General features: G+C 34.7%; 1 protein-coding gene and 1 long non-coding RNA gene across 2 annotated transcripts; one reads left to right on the top strand and one right to left on the bottom strand.

The window, feature by feature from the left end:
* Positions 1-7,109: 7,109 nt before the first annotated feature.
* LOC122590631 lies at positions 7,110-8,676 on the top strand. Its single transcript, XR_006322566.1, has 5 exons — positions 7,110-7,207; positions 7,360-7,397; positions 7,705-7,757; positions 7,885-8,045; positions 8,563-8,676. It is a non-coding gene; the product is annotated as an uncharacterized LOC122590631 (long non-coding RNA).
* A 6,152-nt stretch (positions 8,677-14,828) lies between these two features.
* LOC122591613 lies at positions 14,829-15,314 on the bottom strand. Its single transcript, XM_043763873.1, has one exon. The coding sequence runs from the start codon at positions 15,312-15,314 to the stop codon at positions 14,829-14,831; it is 486 nt and encodes a 161-aa protein (XP_043619808.1).
* Positions 15,315-15,581: the final 267 nt, after the last annotated feature.

The raw sequence follows: 15,581 nt of genomic DNA, 5'->3' as shown, positions 1-15,581 counted from the left end.
GGAGGGGTTGAAAATACCAGAGAGGATGAGAGGTCCGGGCTAGGAGAAAAGGCAAAAAGAAAACGTTGGCCTCCATTTAGTTCAAAACATCTATCAACGCCGGGTTCGCCCTAGGATAGAAGTCGAGAGCTCCCAACTCTTGCAAGGTCAAACCTCCGTAAGCCATTCGGAAGTCTCTCTACAGACTGACGTCTCATTCATGCACGAGCAAAATCCACGTACTCCATTCCATTCTCCTTCAGAGTCTGTGAATGTTGAAACACAAGAGACATCTGCTCCTCTCTTGGACTTCATTTCTGCACGTTTGTCTAGTACCCCATTTAGGACACCTTTTGCACCTTTTGTGATCCCATATGCACATCTAGGTGATGTTGCCGGAACAAACATAGAGAGATCGGCTATTGTGCCCTCTCGAGGATTGTTTGGAAGTCCTTCCATTGCTAACGTCACGCCAGCTTTGAACGAAGGCGCCTTAGTGGCTAGATCAGTTGTGCGACAGTCTGAGTTCCTTCGAGCTCAATCTGTTGTGTCAGCTCTTCATGCCTTAGGCATAACGGCAAGTCTAAGTGACTCCGGAGTTATTCACCTCTATTTCCCACAAGATTCCAGTTGCAAAGTTGAATCTTCAACTATTGTTCATACTTTTGAACAAACAGGAAATCCTGAGACAGTAATGATGTCTTCAGGTCACTCGGTAGACTCACTTGAGGCTACTGAAGTGCCAGATTCTGTTATTTCACTTCCTATTAAAGCTCAAAGGTTGGTATCCCAGTTTGTTGAAGGGATTGAAGAAGGTCAGAGAAGTGCATTGCTTGTTTCCAAAAATATCTTAACCGGAAAACTTCCTACCACCGAATCAAGTTCACCATCACCAAGATTGCTTACTGGAGGTGCTTTACGTATTGGTACTCTAGTAGCATCTTCAATACCAATTCGTGCAACAACAACACCCCCATCAATTCAAAGAACATCACCAATAACAACAATGCAAACAACAACAACAATTCCATCATCTCCACTTCAATCAACACCGATAATTCCATCAATTCCACCAACAACACCAACACCAAATACTCAATCATTCCCTGATCCCAGTTCACCATCATTCTTCCAGTTCTTCTTCTATATCTTCTGATTCTGCCGAATATCTAAGTGACTGCTCACCAAAACATCTTGCCACCAGTGGTTTATCAACCGACACTCTTATTGTTTCTCTCATGCATCGGTTGAGATCCGAAGAACCACATCTAACTTCCCATAAACGATCAATCTTTCAATCACTCCTTGCATACATATCATTTCAAGCTACACAACAAGAGAATAAAGCTGAAGTTGAACTTCAAAAAAGAGTTCGAGAACTTGACCAACAATGTCGACTGGCCGATATCTCCAGAAGTCGGGATGATCAAGATCCTGATGATCAACCCGAGGGGGAGAATATAAGAGATATCGGAGAGGGTCATGAAACTCAAGAACAAAGTGGTCAAGAACAAACTGTTCAAGATGTGATTCAAGATCAAACAAATCAAAATCAAGATCAAATACAAGCTCAAGCCTCTTCAACTCATGTTCATGAATCGGATTCAAATGATCTACCCCCACTTGTCAGACATATTTCACACTATTATTCCACAACTTCAAGTTCCGACGAGTCAAGTAATCGTGATCCATTTCAACCTGAAGATGATGAGTCTGATTCATCTGATTCTGATGATCCTGATAATGCTCAAACAAGTGAACAATCTTAGCAAGAAACATATGGAAAAGACATATTTGAAGAGATTGTCTATCATCTGAAAAACCCAGAAAATCTTGAGACTCCTAGTGAGCTTGCACAAGGAGTCAGACATCCAAGAATTTCAAGAAGTAGAATTTGGCAGATTAATGAGGGTTATTTCACTGATAACTATGAGCAGATCTTGGATTTAAGTACCAAGCGTGAAGATATTGTGTGCAAAGCAAGATATCTTGAAGAAAGAGCTTTCCAGATTTATTGCACGCCAGATGAAAGATTAAACATGACATTGAATCGTTTGAGAGCATTCTTTTTGTTCAGACATAAAGATCGAAGAGATGCATACATGGAGTTGATGAATGCTGTAAGTTCTGTAGAGAAGAATGGTAGTATAGGCAGTTTGGAAGACCAATCACAAGAGTGTTAGAGTTGTTTGTTCCCCTGGTAACTCACAACATGGGACTTGTTCGATTTAAAGTTCGCAGAGCAGATGGTTATATGTATGTTGTTCAAGAAGAATCTTTCCAACACTTGAAGATCTCAGACATCCTGTTCCTCTACAATCAATATGCATATTTGATTATCAAGACTCCTGATCAACTTCAAGCCTATGAAGCATTGAAAAGCCACATTCAAGCCTTAATCAGATTTTATGAATTCAATGACTTTCAGATCGGCTTAGAAAGAAGAACTAGCAGGATTAACCTCACAAAACCAAATCAAAGAGCTAGAGGATATGAGCTAGATTCATTTCAAATTGGTGATGTGATTGAAGACTTGGATGGGTTTGTCTTCATTAACCGTTTAAAGAGAAAGATCTTCATCCGTGCTTCAAATTTTCCCAAGTACTCTGATGGTACTTTGAACTATTGCTTGTCAATTCTAAGTGCATTGGATGAAGATTCTGATGATGAAGAAGATGATCACATCAAGTCTCAGAGAGGAAATCATATAAGACGTATCAAAGTTGTTCTTGAGATGCGTCAAAGAATAAGAGATCTTATTGTTGAAAGGACTCCCAAGGCTCAAGAAGGAATAAGACATACTAAGACAGGCTCATGGGTTCTTTGGAATCCTAGTCACAAACATGGTCCTCATAACATTCCACCAGTGAATTTCCAAGACAACATTCGATTGCCAGATGAACATCCTGAAGGTGATAACTGGCATTTCATTCCAAAGAAGTATTGGAATAGTTATAAGAAAAGAGGCTTCTGGAATTCAAAGATTGACAAGCCTACAACATCAACTGTTGCTCAAAGTTATAAGAAGAGAAAGAACAAGCAAAGGAAAGCAAGCATGAGGAGAAGACATCAAAGGAAGAGATGATGGACAACTAAGCTCACAACCAAGCACTAAGGGAGAGAATGTTAGAAATATAAATAGTGCTTAGTTGTAGATAAAAACAATGTATGTTTATGTACTTATTGTAAGGTTGAGGGGGAGCTTTTGTAAGTTTCCTTAGAGTATAAATACCCCTCAAACCTTCCTTCCTTGTAACCTGATAACTCATTTTCCCACACATTTTACTTATTGAATGTAATCAGATCATTCCACACACATACCTTTCTCTCTCAAGAACACACACTAACACACACATTCCACCATTGTTGAATATCTTACTTCCGCATCAAAACACGAATCATTTATAGTTTTACAGAAAGGATGATGAACAAACAAGGGAACATGTTGGGTACCCATTGATGATCAAGAATCAAAAGAAAGTGAGGAGATGGGGGCTGTTTGCTGCTCATTTTTGCTGCTGCCGATCAGCCTCTTTAGGAGGCTGATTTTGTGACCTTGTTGCCTCCAAATTGACCAAATGCTTCCACCATACATGATATTAGTTGTTGGATGATCAATGGAACTTATTATTACATTAGATTAGTTAGATTTGAGCTCCTTGTTGACTTGTTTGAACCGAAAAAGAGAAAGAAAAAGTGTAGAAATTTAGATAGAGTGGGAGAGAGTTTTTGGATATGTGTATGTGTTTGAAATGAAAAGTGAGAGTGTAGAGGGGAGGGACCATGAAAATTAGAGGGATGTGGGGTGTTAAAGACTTGTTAATTGGTTGAGTGGAGTGGTGGAGAGGTGGCCATTGGTCCAAGAGGTTTGTGTGATGTATGTGTAGTCCAAGAATTTGTCTAGGTGCATAATATGGGTTATTTGTGTATGAGTTATGTAGAGATGGGTTTATTATATAAATCCTTAGGATGTAGATATTGAATTTTTAAATATATGTATCTATTGTTATAAAAATAACATTTGTAAGAATTTTTATATACGTACATATATATATATACCGGTGTGTATATATATATGTTTGTATATCTATGTGCATTTAACTTTTGATCTTGTTGCTCATTATTGATTGTATAAGTATTGGATGTGTAAATGTTTATATATATATATATTTGTATGGTCATTTGTTATCGGTTTTATATGTATATGTATATACATGTAGTCGTATGTATATATCTGTATACATGTAATTGACTAAAAATTTTATGATGCACATTGTTGCTAGTTGAAGTGTTGATTTATTTGGCTTCTTAGATGCTTGATTGTTTAATTTACATACTTGTAAGGTTGTTATTACTCATTCCTCTTCATGAGTAAAATTTAACATTATTAAATTTAGTCTTTTAAGATAAGAAAACAAACTTGATTTACAGAAGGCTTTAGTAATTAATGGAGATTGCAAGTTTTGACTTTTATGAGTCAAAGAAAAAAATGAAATGTGGTTATGGTCTTCTAACTAGAGATTACCATAATTTTGTATCTCAGAATTTTAAAACTTCTCTACGAAATAAGTAAAAGAAATGCCGCCCCAAATTTCCCAATTTTCATAACTCTAAAATTTATATCGATTAGATTAGATTCAAAAATAAAGATAAAAGTAGTTCTTAATATAATCGATCTAAGCGGTTATTCATTTTACATTCTCTTCATCATCTCTCCCTACACATATAATCACACATACGATACGCAGGTCTGGGGCCCTAATTTCCTTCTTATTCAAAATGTAGTTTTAATTGAATTGAGTTGCGTTTGCTATAATTTTACATTGATGTTGATGTTGTAAGTATAGACAGATGTAATTATGTAAATATATACATATGTTTTTTTGTAATATCCTGGTCAGATTTAATTATGTTGATATTTGGTACAATTATTATGTAATTTTTAATTTAATTGCATTTATTTGAGGTTTGATTAGTATTTTATTGAACGGGTAGGTTTTGAATCTGATTTGTGTCTTTCGATCCAGGGTTTTGTTAAAAGTAGCGAATAGAATTAGCAAAATGTGGGTTTGGCTACATGATGTTAAAATATCCAGATTGACCATATAATGTAGCCGAATATTTCTTATAGCTTTTGGGTATTCCAGAAGGAGTAGTATAAAGAGGATTTAACAAGGTGTCAAGGTTTGTGGCTGCTTTCAATTTCAGTTTTTACTAATATTTTAAGAAAATTCTCTGATATATCTATTTATGAGTATGCTGTCAAGTATAAAACTTTGATTTACCTTGCTCTTGTTGGTTCTATATTGCAGACGTTGCCCTTCACCCTTAGCAGCTAAGGTTCGTGTTCAACTGCAACCTAGATTCGCTAGGGATTTGTGGCCTTGTTGGATGGACTTTTTAAGGTTATCAACGAAGAAGGTCTTGCAGCGGTATGACCACTTATCTACTACTTTTAAAGATTTGTTTTCCCTATTTTTTTTAAAAACTTTTAGTCATTTGGGAAGCCCAATAATGTATATCTTTTCGTGTGTAAGAACTTTAATCAAGGGTGACGTCAGGAAACCAATTGAAATCTGCCAAAGGTCGGGTTTCACAAAGTCTCGAAATTATATGTACTGCAAGAGTGCCTCTTAACTTGTCTTGGAAAAGTTATAAATGAATGTACATCTCATATATATTTTTCTTATAGCATTTGTGATGCTTAAAACACGCAATAACTCAAGCACAACGGAAATTAAACAAAAATGGAATTAAATATATTTGGTATTTTCTGGATTTTATGAAATAAACAAGAAACAAGACAATAAACAAAAGGATAGATAAAAGAATCCACCACCAAGATTCGTAAAGGCCAAGCCACCGGAATCAAGGATAAAGGAAACACTCCAACCCACCACTATGTTTGATAAAGGTCTAGCCACCACAAACACAGATAAAGGAATCGAAGATTTAAGATCTCACCACTATATTTGATAAAGTACGAACCACCACAAATATAAATAAAGAAATCACTCCAAACCACCAAGATCAAAGATCTATAAAGGTAATGAAGATTTTGGATAAGAAATAGAGGCTGCTCTATTAATTTCATTCAACAACATAATCTGATTTACAATGAAAAATACAACCCTTATTTATAGATAATACTATTTCCAAAGAGTTATCGAAATAATAATAAAATGATAAAAAGCTGTCATGTACAAAGGACAACCACTAATTTATTAGCCAATGGGAAATGGACAGACAAAGCTTCTAGAAAGATTTCTTTTGTAAGAGGACCCACAAACAGTTAGAAATAACGTGGCCACTCACTTCTTCCTTGTCTTCTTCGACAACTGCCATTCTTCCTTTATTTGAACCCTACATTCATGCGACAGACACAAACTTTATTAGGCAACTGGAAAGTGACATCTGGACTTCCATTGGAGACTTTAAATCTGGAGCAGTCATCAGTAGACTTGACTGGGGCTGGTCACCGGAGTGCTTCAGTGGAGAACGTTACTGGTGGACTTCTGGAAAGCTTCACTGGAGGATCACTACTGGTAACATCTGGAGCAATATGCCACTGGAGAAGGGTCACTACTGGCGACTGGACTGGTTCAGGAAATACTTGTCTAAAATGGGCGACAACTAGTAGAATCAACATTGCTTGTTCTGGTGGCATTATCTGGCTAGCTCTCTCCACTTCACTTAATTTCTTTAGTTCAGTTGGGTTTCCCAGTTCACTTGTTTTCTCCAGTTCAGTGAACCTGGATATTTCTGCATCAATTTGAAGTCAGAAATAAACTTTATGCTAAATGATGTGTTCATTCTTTTTATGGTAAAGCTGACTATGTTCACTCTATGTGGAGTTGTTATCAGTTAACTTGGAAGAGTAACCTGAATGGAAACTTTTTAAAGTTAATCTCAACTTTTTTGAGAGTGCAAACAATGTTGTTTAATATCCAAAATATAGATAGACCAATTCAATTAGGAGCATCTTATACATATAGTATGCTTACGAGAGAAAAAGCCTATTTGCTTTAATAAGAGCCTTCTTCTGGTTTTAACCTTTTGAGATTCGTTCACTTACATAGTATTTTTGTAAAGGTTTTAACTTGATACGTTTCAGGTTTCGGATTTCTTAGCTAAGTTGATACAAAGGGTCTCATTAAAGAGTTATTAGCCCACTTTTGCTGAACTTTTTATTACAGCAACGTTTCTAGAGAACTTTTCCGGTGATCAGGTACTTTTGCAGTTATATATTGTTACAGCAAGACCTCGGTCATGAGTATCATTATTAATTACTTATTTCTAGCCCTGAGAACACGTCCTGTCATCTGCTCTTATTTATTCATTCATTTGGCTAATGTGGTTGTGCTTGCAACATGCAAAAAGATGTAGTGCTGCAATGGATTTCATCAACAGTATCACTGGTACGTGTATAATTTCGTAGCAATAAAGTTTGTTTTTTATGTGCTTTGATCATATCCTAGTACGTGTATAATTTCTATCTTTTTAAATCACAAAGCATTCACATAACTCTTATGAACTTAAAATGTTAAAACTAGTAGAAATGGTTTTGATGATTCTTGGAACATATTTAATATTTACATACACCTGAAAGTAGATGGTATCAGATCATCGAACTACTTAAGTACTATTATCCTGTAAAATTTAAGTATTGGCTGAGTTGGTATTCTAGGTTGTAAAGTTTACAATAATGCCTGACTGCAATTTCAGTTCGACCCAACATAAGAATCTCGTCCTGTTGATACCCATTGGCCATTTATCTGGTATGTTGGTCTCGTTATGTTATGGATCGTGTTATTACTATACGATATTAAACTTATTATGCTATCTGGCATCTAAGTTTAGTTTCTATTATTACATGTCAATAATATTCATCTTATCTAATGTCAGGTATATAATAACTTTGCTATGACTATTTCTGACCACACCAAAATGCGCGGACGTAAAAAAGTCAAAGAGGTGGTAGCGTCTATGAATCAGCCAAATTATGACCATTGAATGGTGAACTTGTACAAATTGTGGGAGATGATCTTTTCGTCACCAACCCCTCGGTTAGATTCTACCTCCTTATTTTTTAGCATGCTACCTGACTGCTGCTAATATGACATGGTTTTATCTTTAATCAATACTTGGCCTGTACGTAGAGTTAGATGTTTAGAAAGAACTTACCGATTACAAATAGATGTGCATATATTGTGTTGTTCTCTACTTAATTATAGCTAGTTGATAGTAATATATCAAGAAAGATAACAAGTAAGTTTTTAAAAGAATTATTGATACTCATATGGCTTGGTTATCATCAGAAAGAATTTATGCTACTTCTTTGACCCATCTCGATTATCTTTTAATTAACTCATGATTGAACCCCATATATTATTGAAAGTTCAGGAACATGGCTTACTAGATCAAGTAACTCTATCTAAAATTGTTTTGCCATTGCCAACTAAGTTATGTATCTTCTTTATTGTTATTGTTAAGTTTAAGATTTATATGGTACTTGATGACTTTTTTCACTTAATGCTCATAAGTGTACTAACTATATTTGTTTGCTCCATTTATATGTAACAGACAAGATTGTTTCAGCATATACTAACCTCAAGTGGTGATTTACAAGGACGATTTTAGTATTTGTAGAATTGTAGTTAAAATAAGTTATATGTTACATAATCGTTTTCTTTGACGTTGAACATTTTTTTTAATTATGTATTGTATTACAGTATTGTTTTGATCAAAATATTGTACTTAGATGTTGTGAATAATAAAAGTCTTACATTTTGACATTTACATTAATGTAATTATTTTTACAAGTGTTGCCTTATAATTCCAAAAGTGTTGCATTGTGGTCTATAGGAATGATATCAAAAGTGTGGCAATAGGCTATATTATATGTTGCATTTGATATCAAAAGTGTTCCAAAAGGGTATATTATGTGTTGCATTTGATATAAAAAGTGTTGCATTAGGAAGTGTTGCGTTTAGCAATTACTTGCAACACTAATGAAAAGTGTTGCCTTTTCCAAATAAAAGTGTTGCTATAGACCTAAGGCGACATTAGCTAATGGAGCACTTCTTAAAGTGTTGCATTAGATCTAATGCAACATTTTTATGGCCTACTGTGACACTTTATGAGTGTTGCAAGTTTGTCTTGGATAATTATAGTTATTGTTTATGACATTTCTAAGACAACTTGGCATTCTATTGAACTAGAGGGCAATTATCACAATGGCCTAAATGTCTGGAAGGTCAATTCTCTTAACAAACCTCTAGGGATAGATATCTAGAGAAATCCAAGTAAATTGATCTAGTTGGGAATTGAGGGTTGTTACATCATTACCCCCTTAACAGAAACTTCGTCGTCGAAGTTCGCTCGTTCACACGGTAACATAATGAATAAATGGATGATAAGGATAGCTTCTCAGAGACGTATATAATGTGAGAGTTTGAACTAGGTTTCATCATAACTTTTTTCATTTCTTACAAGCTTTTTAACCTCCATAGTTGAGAGCATCTCTTCCTTGGAGCCCTAAAATCCTTCATGATTTGAAACTCTGAAAATGTTAAGAATGTCGCTCACTTTTTGAGACAACTAGCGTTTGATATGTAATCTCACAAAGAGCAATAGTAATAAATGCGATGATGGCATGAATAACAATACGGAGGGGTAGAATGTGCAAACGGTTCGTAATGTGAGTTACAATAAAGACAACAAGAAATGTTGGAATATTGATTGTTTGTAGCTACTCATTTCCACTGGTCACTTGGTGTACTTTCTTTTATCGTTTGCTTTCTCAATTAAATAAATGTCTCAATGGCTTCTCGCCTATTTTCATCTTTCTTTAGTTTGACGTTAGGTATGCTTGCCACTACTTGAATATTGACTTTGTTTGTGACCAACTACTTGTTAAAGGATTACCCCCTTAACAAGAAAGATGTTGCCCCGAAATGCCGAGTTGTATTAGAATCGCGAAGGTACATCTTCGTAGTACCTTATTTTGGGGTTTTCAGATGTTGTCTTTGACGTTCTAAGGTGTACAAGGAAATTATAAATCAGCTATTGATAGTTCCATCTTATTCCCCATGCTCACCTGTGCTTTTCAACATCTCCCTTCTTGTCCTAGGTCTCCTTCCTCGTTAGGTCACACCGCCCAAGTTCTACTGCTCTTGCCAATATTGGCTCGGAAATGGTTTTAAGGTACCTTTAATTACTTCCTTTTTAATGTAAAAGTACTACCATCGATGACATATTGCCAACTAAACTCCTTTCTAACATTGCACCTATAACCTCTTACTTTTCTTTTCTATCCCTACACATTCCTCGTGATAGGATTTACACAATCCTTATGCTCACAAATAATGGTATCATTATCGTTTTTGTAAGTCAGATACCATACGGTTCTTATTGGTATAAACTCCTTCTTAGGTCCGTTTGACCTAGATCTATGAAACTTCTAATTACCTTGCTGTCAAAAGCCTCATGTCCATTTTCAGCTTTCTAATCTACGCTTCTTTCCGAATACACTTGATGCAGAATGTCGAGGTTCATTGAACTGACTAACACATGTGAACTGGAGAAAACCACTGAACTGACGAAGTCATCTGAGTAGAAAGGAATTTCTGAAATGAAAAGAGTTTCTGAATTGAAGTCCAATCCTGAGCTGAAGAGGTTATCTGAACGAATAATGCCATCTGAACAGGCAATGTTAATTTTACCAGTAGTGGCCCACTTCAGACAAGTATAAAATGAACTAGTCCAGTCGCCAGTTGTAACACTTCTCCAGTGGCAAGTATCTCCAGTGCAACCAGCGGTAACCCACCAGTGACGTTAACCACTAAAGCACTCTAGTGACCAACTCCAGTCTAGTCTACAGATGGATGCTCCAGATTTGATTCTCCAGTGGAAGTCCCAAAGTCCCAAAGTTTAGTTCCAGTTTACTATAAAGAAGGAATGACAGTTGCTGACAGGAAGAAGGAAGGAAGAAGTGACAATGTTATTTATAACCGTTTGTAGGTCCATGCGTAGAAAAAATCTTTCAAGAAGCTTTGTCTGTCCATTTCCTATTGGCCAATAAATTAGTGGTTGTCCTTTACCCATGACAGCCTTTTGTTTATTTTATTATTATATCGTTAATTTCTAGGAGCTAGTTTCATTGGCTATAAATAGAGGATTTATTTCTCATTGTAAAATCAGTTTATTGATTGAAATTGAATGAATTAATAGAGCAGCCTCTATTTCATAAAAATCTTCATTTACCTTTATAGATCTTTGATCTTGGTGGTTTGGAGTGATCCCTTTATCTATATTTGTGGTGGTTCGTCCTTTATCAAATATAGTGGTGAGAGATCCAATATCTTCGATTTCTTTATCTGTGTTGGTGGTGACTTGACCTTTATCAAACATAGTGGTGGGTTGGAGTGTTTCCTTTGTCCTAGATTCCGGTGGCTTGCCCTTTACGAATCTTGGTGGTGTATTATTTTATCTATCCTTTTATTTTATTGTCCTTTTTTTGTTATTTGTTTCATATAAACCCAAAAAATACAAAAAAATATTTAATTTGTTTTGTTCAAATTCCGCTGTGCTTAGATTTGTGTGTTTTTTTTTCCGGTAAAAGGCCGTCACCCCTGGTTCAGATTTTATAAATCAACAAAGCAATAAAGTTCTGGCATCCTATTTGAATGATAGGACGACAATTACACCATGTAAAAACAACAGCCAATAGCCACGTGTGACATCCGTCACCAAAATTGGTACTTTATTCTAAATTTCTTGACTAGTCAATGTGCCTATATAGTTTAACAAGCGTAAAAATGTGGAGATCATTTCAATATGTGACTCTTATTACTTGGATTCTAATAGTTTAAGATTTAGTCATTTAATCTTTCTAAACATAGATGACTATAACTATTTGCGTAATCTTTAGACGCGTAATTGTAACACTATTAGTTAGCTATTCTGGATTATAAACTGACAAGTTGAACCATGACATTTTATGAGTTAGTTAAGATTTAATGAAAGCCTATAGCACATTACTAATACAAAAGTATCTATCTATTATTAAGTTCGGTCAAAAGTGATGGTCAAAAGTGATGAACATCCCATATACTTATCCTAAATATTCTAAGATATGATAATATGTAAATTTATTAAACCACATGGAGCAAGGGATCGACTCATATTACTATAATAATGATAATAATAACATAATTAAGAAGTATATAACAAATAAGTGGTATATGTCTAACAAGATAGCTAGAATTTGAATTTGAGATGAACATTTCTCCTAGCTTAGTCGGCTCCAAGTTCAAGTTATGTTAATAAAGAAAAAGTCATCAAATCCTACTTATGGATAAACACTATATAATTTGACATCAAAATAAAACCCATTGCACTCTCTTTTTCGGCCAAAATCAAATCACAAGTATTATTCTTTTGCTGCTGCCATCGAACCAAAAACATTACCATCACAAAACCAATCTTTCAATCATCACTTTGTCAAAGCAATTTTTGGTGAGTTAAAATAACTTTCATTATTATTTTAAAGATCTTTTATATAAATTTATGGTTAAAATTCTCATAGTATTGTATTTTATGTTGTCAAGGTATCTAAAGAGTGATCATCAATCTTGGGGTAAAATTATTTATATTTTCTTTTATATATATATATATATATAAATATATCTTTATAGTGTTGATCTTTTATTATAAGTAACCTATTTGATGAATATCTACTATGGCAAAATTTATAATAACTAATGAAAGTTTATATATGAATATTTAGTTGTAGTAGTTTTAAATGTTAGGTTTGAGTTATTTCAGAATCTGGACAGATTCGGTTTGTTAACTTTGAAAGGCCGTATCTTGGTCATGGAAGATGGTTAAGTCACGTTTTTGGTGTCTAATATTTAGTTCAGGAAGTGTATTTTCTGGTGGAATTGGTTTTGTGTCAAAATATGAAGTTTAAGGTTGTCAAACGGATTTTATAACAAAACTGCGCAAAACTGGTTTTCCGAACAGATTTGAGTCGACTTCAAATAGTCATATCTTGGTCGATTTTATGAACTGGAAGTTTATTTCTTCCCAGAAATATTTTCTAGATGTTAAGAGTGTACAGTAAAAAAATTGGATTTTTTTGAAGCTTCGAACGTCCTTAAAATTTTATAAAACTTTTCTGTGCGCAAACAGTGAATTTTCTGACTAGTCTGTAATTATGGAATTTTTAAAAATAGTTAACGTGCCAAATAAACTAAGTAAAAATTCATGCAAGTATATAACACTCTAAGGTTACAGTAGTTAAGATTTGAAATCTTGAATTGTTCGTTTCATCCTAATAAAAAATAGATAAAGTTACCAAAAATTTTAGTGAATATGAGCTTATAGAATTCAATCGTAAATCATTAAAACAAATACTCTATATTAAGTTATGTGACTTGTAACTTAATAATATATGACAAATCAGTTGTGAATATTTTAAAAGTATCCATATATGTATATCATCAAATACGGGTTACAATGGACGGTTATTGACCATGTCCATAATTGTAACTTGTTCTTGTATATGTGTTGTGTAGATTCTAGTGATCATTTTGGACTTTGCACAACTACTTGCTTGTTGAGGTGAGTTTCGTGGACCCTTTTTATTTTATTTCTTTGGGGGAAAATGATGCTCAAAACATTTTTCATTTCTTTACCAGCTGTGCCAAAACTAGTTTGTTTTATTGGACAAATATGTGTAATTATGAAATGTGTATGCCAGCTTGCTTGTGTTGATTTCTATGATGCAATAGATGTCTGTCGATATCTATTGAAGACTATTTACGGTAATAAATGTTTGTCGATATCTATTGAAGACTATTTACGGATAACAATGATAACTATTAACCAACTTTATACTCCAGCTGGTAATTTGTTGGTATAACAATGCGTGATTGAGTTGTTGGCAAGTAGTGATGAGTTTATGTTGTTGGATAACTATGATGGCATTGATCAGTGTTTGGTATGCATACATTGCTACTACATGTTTATATTTACACTATTGTCCATACTTCATATATCATGCACATCAAATTCATTTGTATTCCTAAAAACCTACGAACTCACCAACATTATGTTGACATTTTTGAGCATTCATTTTCAGGTAATAATAATGCTTAAGGAGACTGAGCACATGGGCTTTAGGAAGACCAATAAAAAGATCATTTATGGACTCCTATATTGCATTTGAACATTGAACTCTATTTGCTATTTGCTACATTTTTCTTTTGCTATTTGAGGCGTGTTGCCTAGACTTATCCCGCTTGTGGGAATTACTTTATTTGGATTTCATTTAGCAAGACTCTATTGTAAGTTCCATGTGCTATGCTAAATCATTTCGTCATATCTTACGACTCCGCCTAATGTGGGGTGTGACACCACGCACCCTATCTAGACACTATCAACAAACAATGACTAGAGCATAACAAATTAATAATTATTTCACTAATGAGAAAGGAAGATCCCAAGCAGTAAAGAATCGCTGAAGTCTCCTGGTCTTCTTAGCGAAATGTCAAAGCTTAAGACGAACCGTGTTAACAATTTCCTGTATAATCTGCTGTTTGGGTCTTCTTTTTCACCACAGGTAACAGTTGACCAACAATTTGGTCCCAAATGCATGATCAAGAGCACAAAACAGCTTTCACATTAACTTGGTTCCAAACCTGCATTGTATAATTACATTCAAAGAAAAAATGATTATGAGAATCCGGTTCGGTGCTGTAGAATGTACACTTCAAATCCATGTCTTGAGCTAAATCTCATTGCATCATTTGATCTTGAGTTTTTAACCTTCTTCTGAAAATGAGCTAAAGAATAAACGCATGCCTAGGAATACAATAGTTAAACCAAGCTAAATCACACCAAATAGTACTAGTATTTCTTGGTCGAATATCTTCCCAAACTACATTAACCGAAAAAGGTCGTTCAACACCATCTCTATCTCCCCAATACCAAGAATCTGCAGCATTAGACATAATGGGGGCAGATGTAAACAAATCAATTCGGTGCAACCGTTGTTGAGGAACATTCCATTGACCATCACGAGCAAGGTGCCCAACTTTAGTATCTATGGAGAAACCTGCTGAAGCGATCTCTCTAGGTGAAAATTTATCAAATAATTGGCTACTACTACACCAATTATCATACCAATCATTTGTTAAAGCACTATCTTCAATATTAACCCATATAAACTGACGGATAATAGGTCTAATTTGCAGCATTTTCCTCCAACTCCACGATAGATTTCCTCGATAAGGAATATTCCAGAAAATCATACCACGAAATATATTCATATGCATCCATTTAACCCAAAGGGACTTGATGCGTAAAACACACAATAACTCCAGCACAACGGAAATTAAACAAAATGGAATTAAATATTTTTGGTATTTTCTGGATTTTATGAAATAAACAACAAAACAAGACGATAAATAAAATGATAGATAAAAGAATCAACCACCAAGATTCGTAAAAGCCTAGCCATCGGAATCAAGGATAAAAGAAACACTCCAACCCACCACTATGTTTGATAAAGGTCTAGCCACCACAAACACAGATAA

Source organism: Erigeron canadensis, chromosome 3 (genome assembly GCF_010389155.1).
Source record: "Erigeron canadensis isolate Cc75 chromosome 3, C_canadensis_v1, whole genome shotgun sequence".
Classification (NCBI taxonomy): domain Eukaryota; kingdom Viridiplantae; phylum Streptophyta; class Magnoliopsida; order Asterales; family Asteraceae; genus Erigeron; species Erigeron canadensis.
The sequence above is the reverse complement of the archived record's forward strand: the minus strand, read 5'-3'. Positions and strand labels throughout refer to the sequence as shown.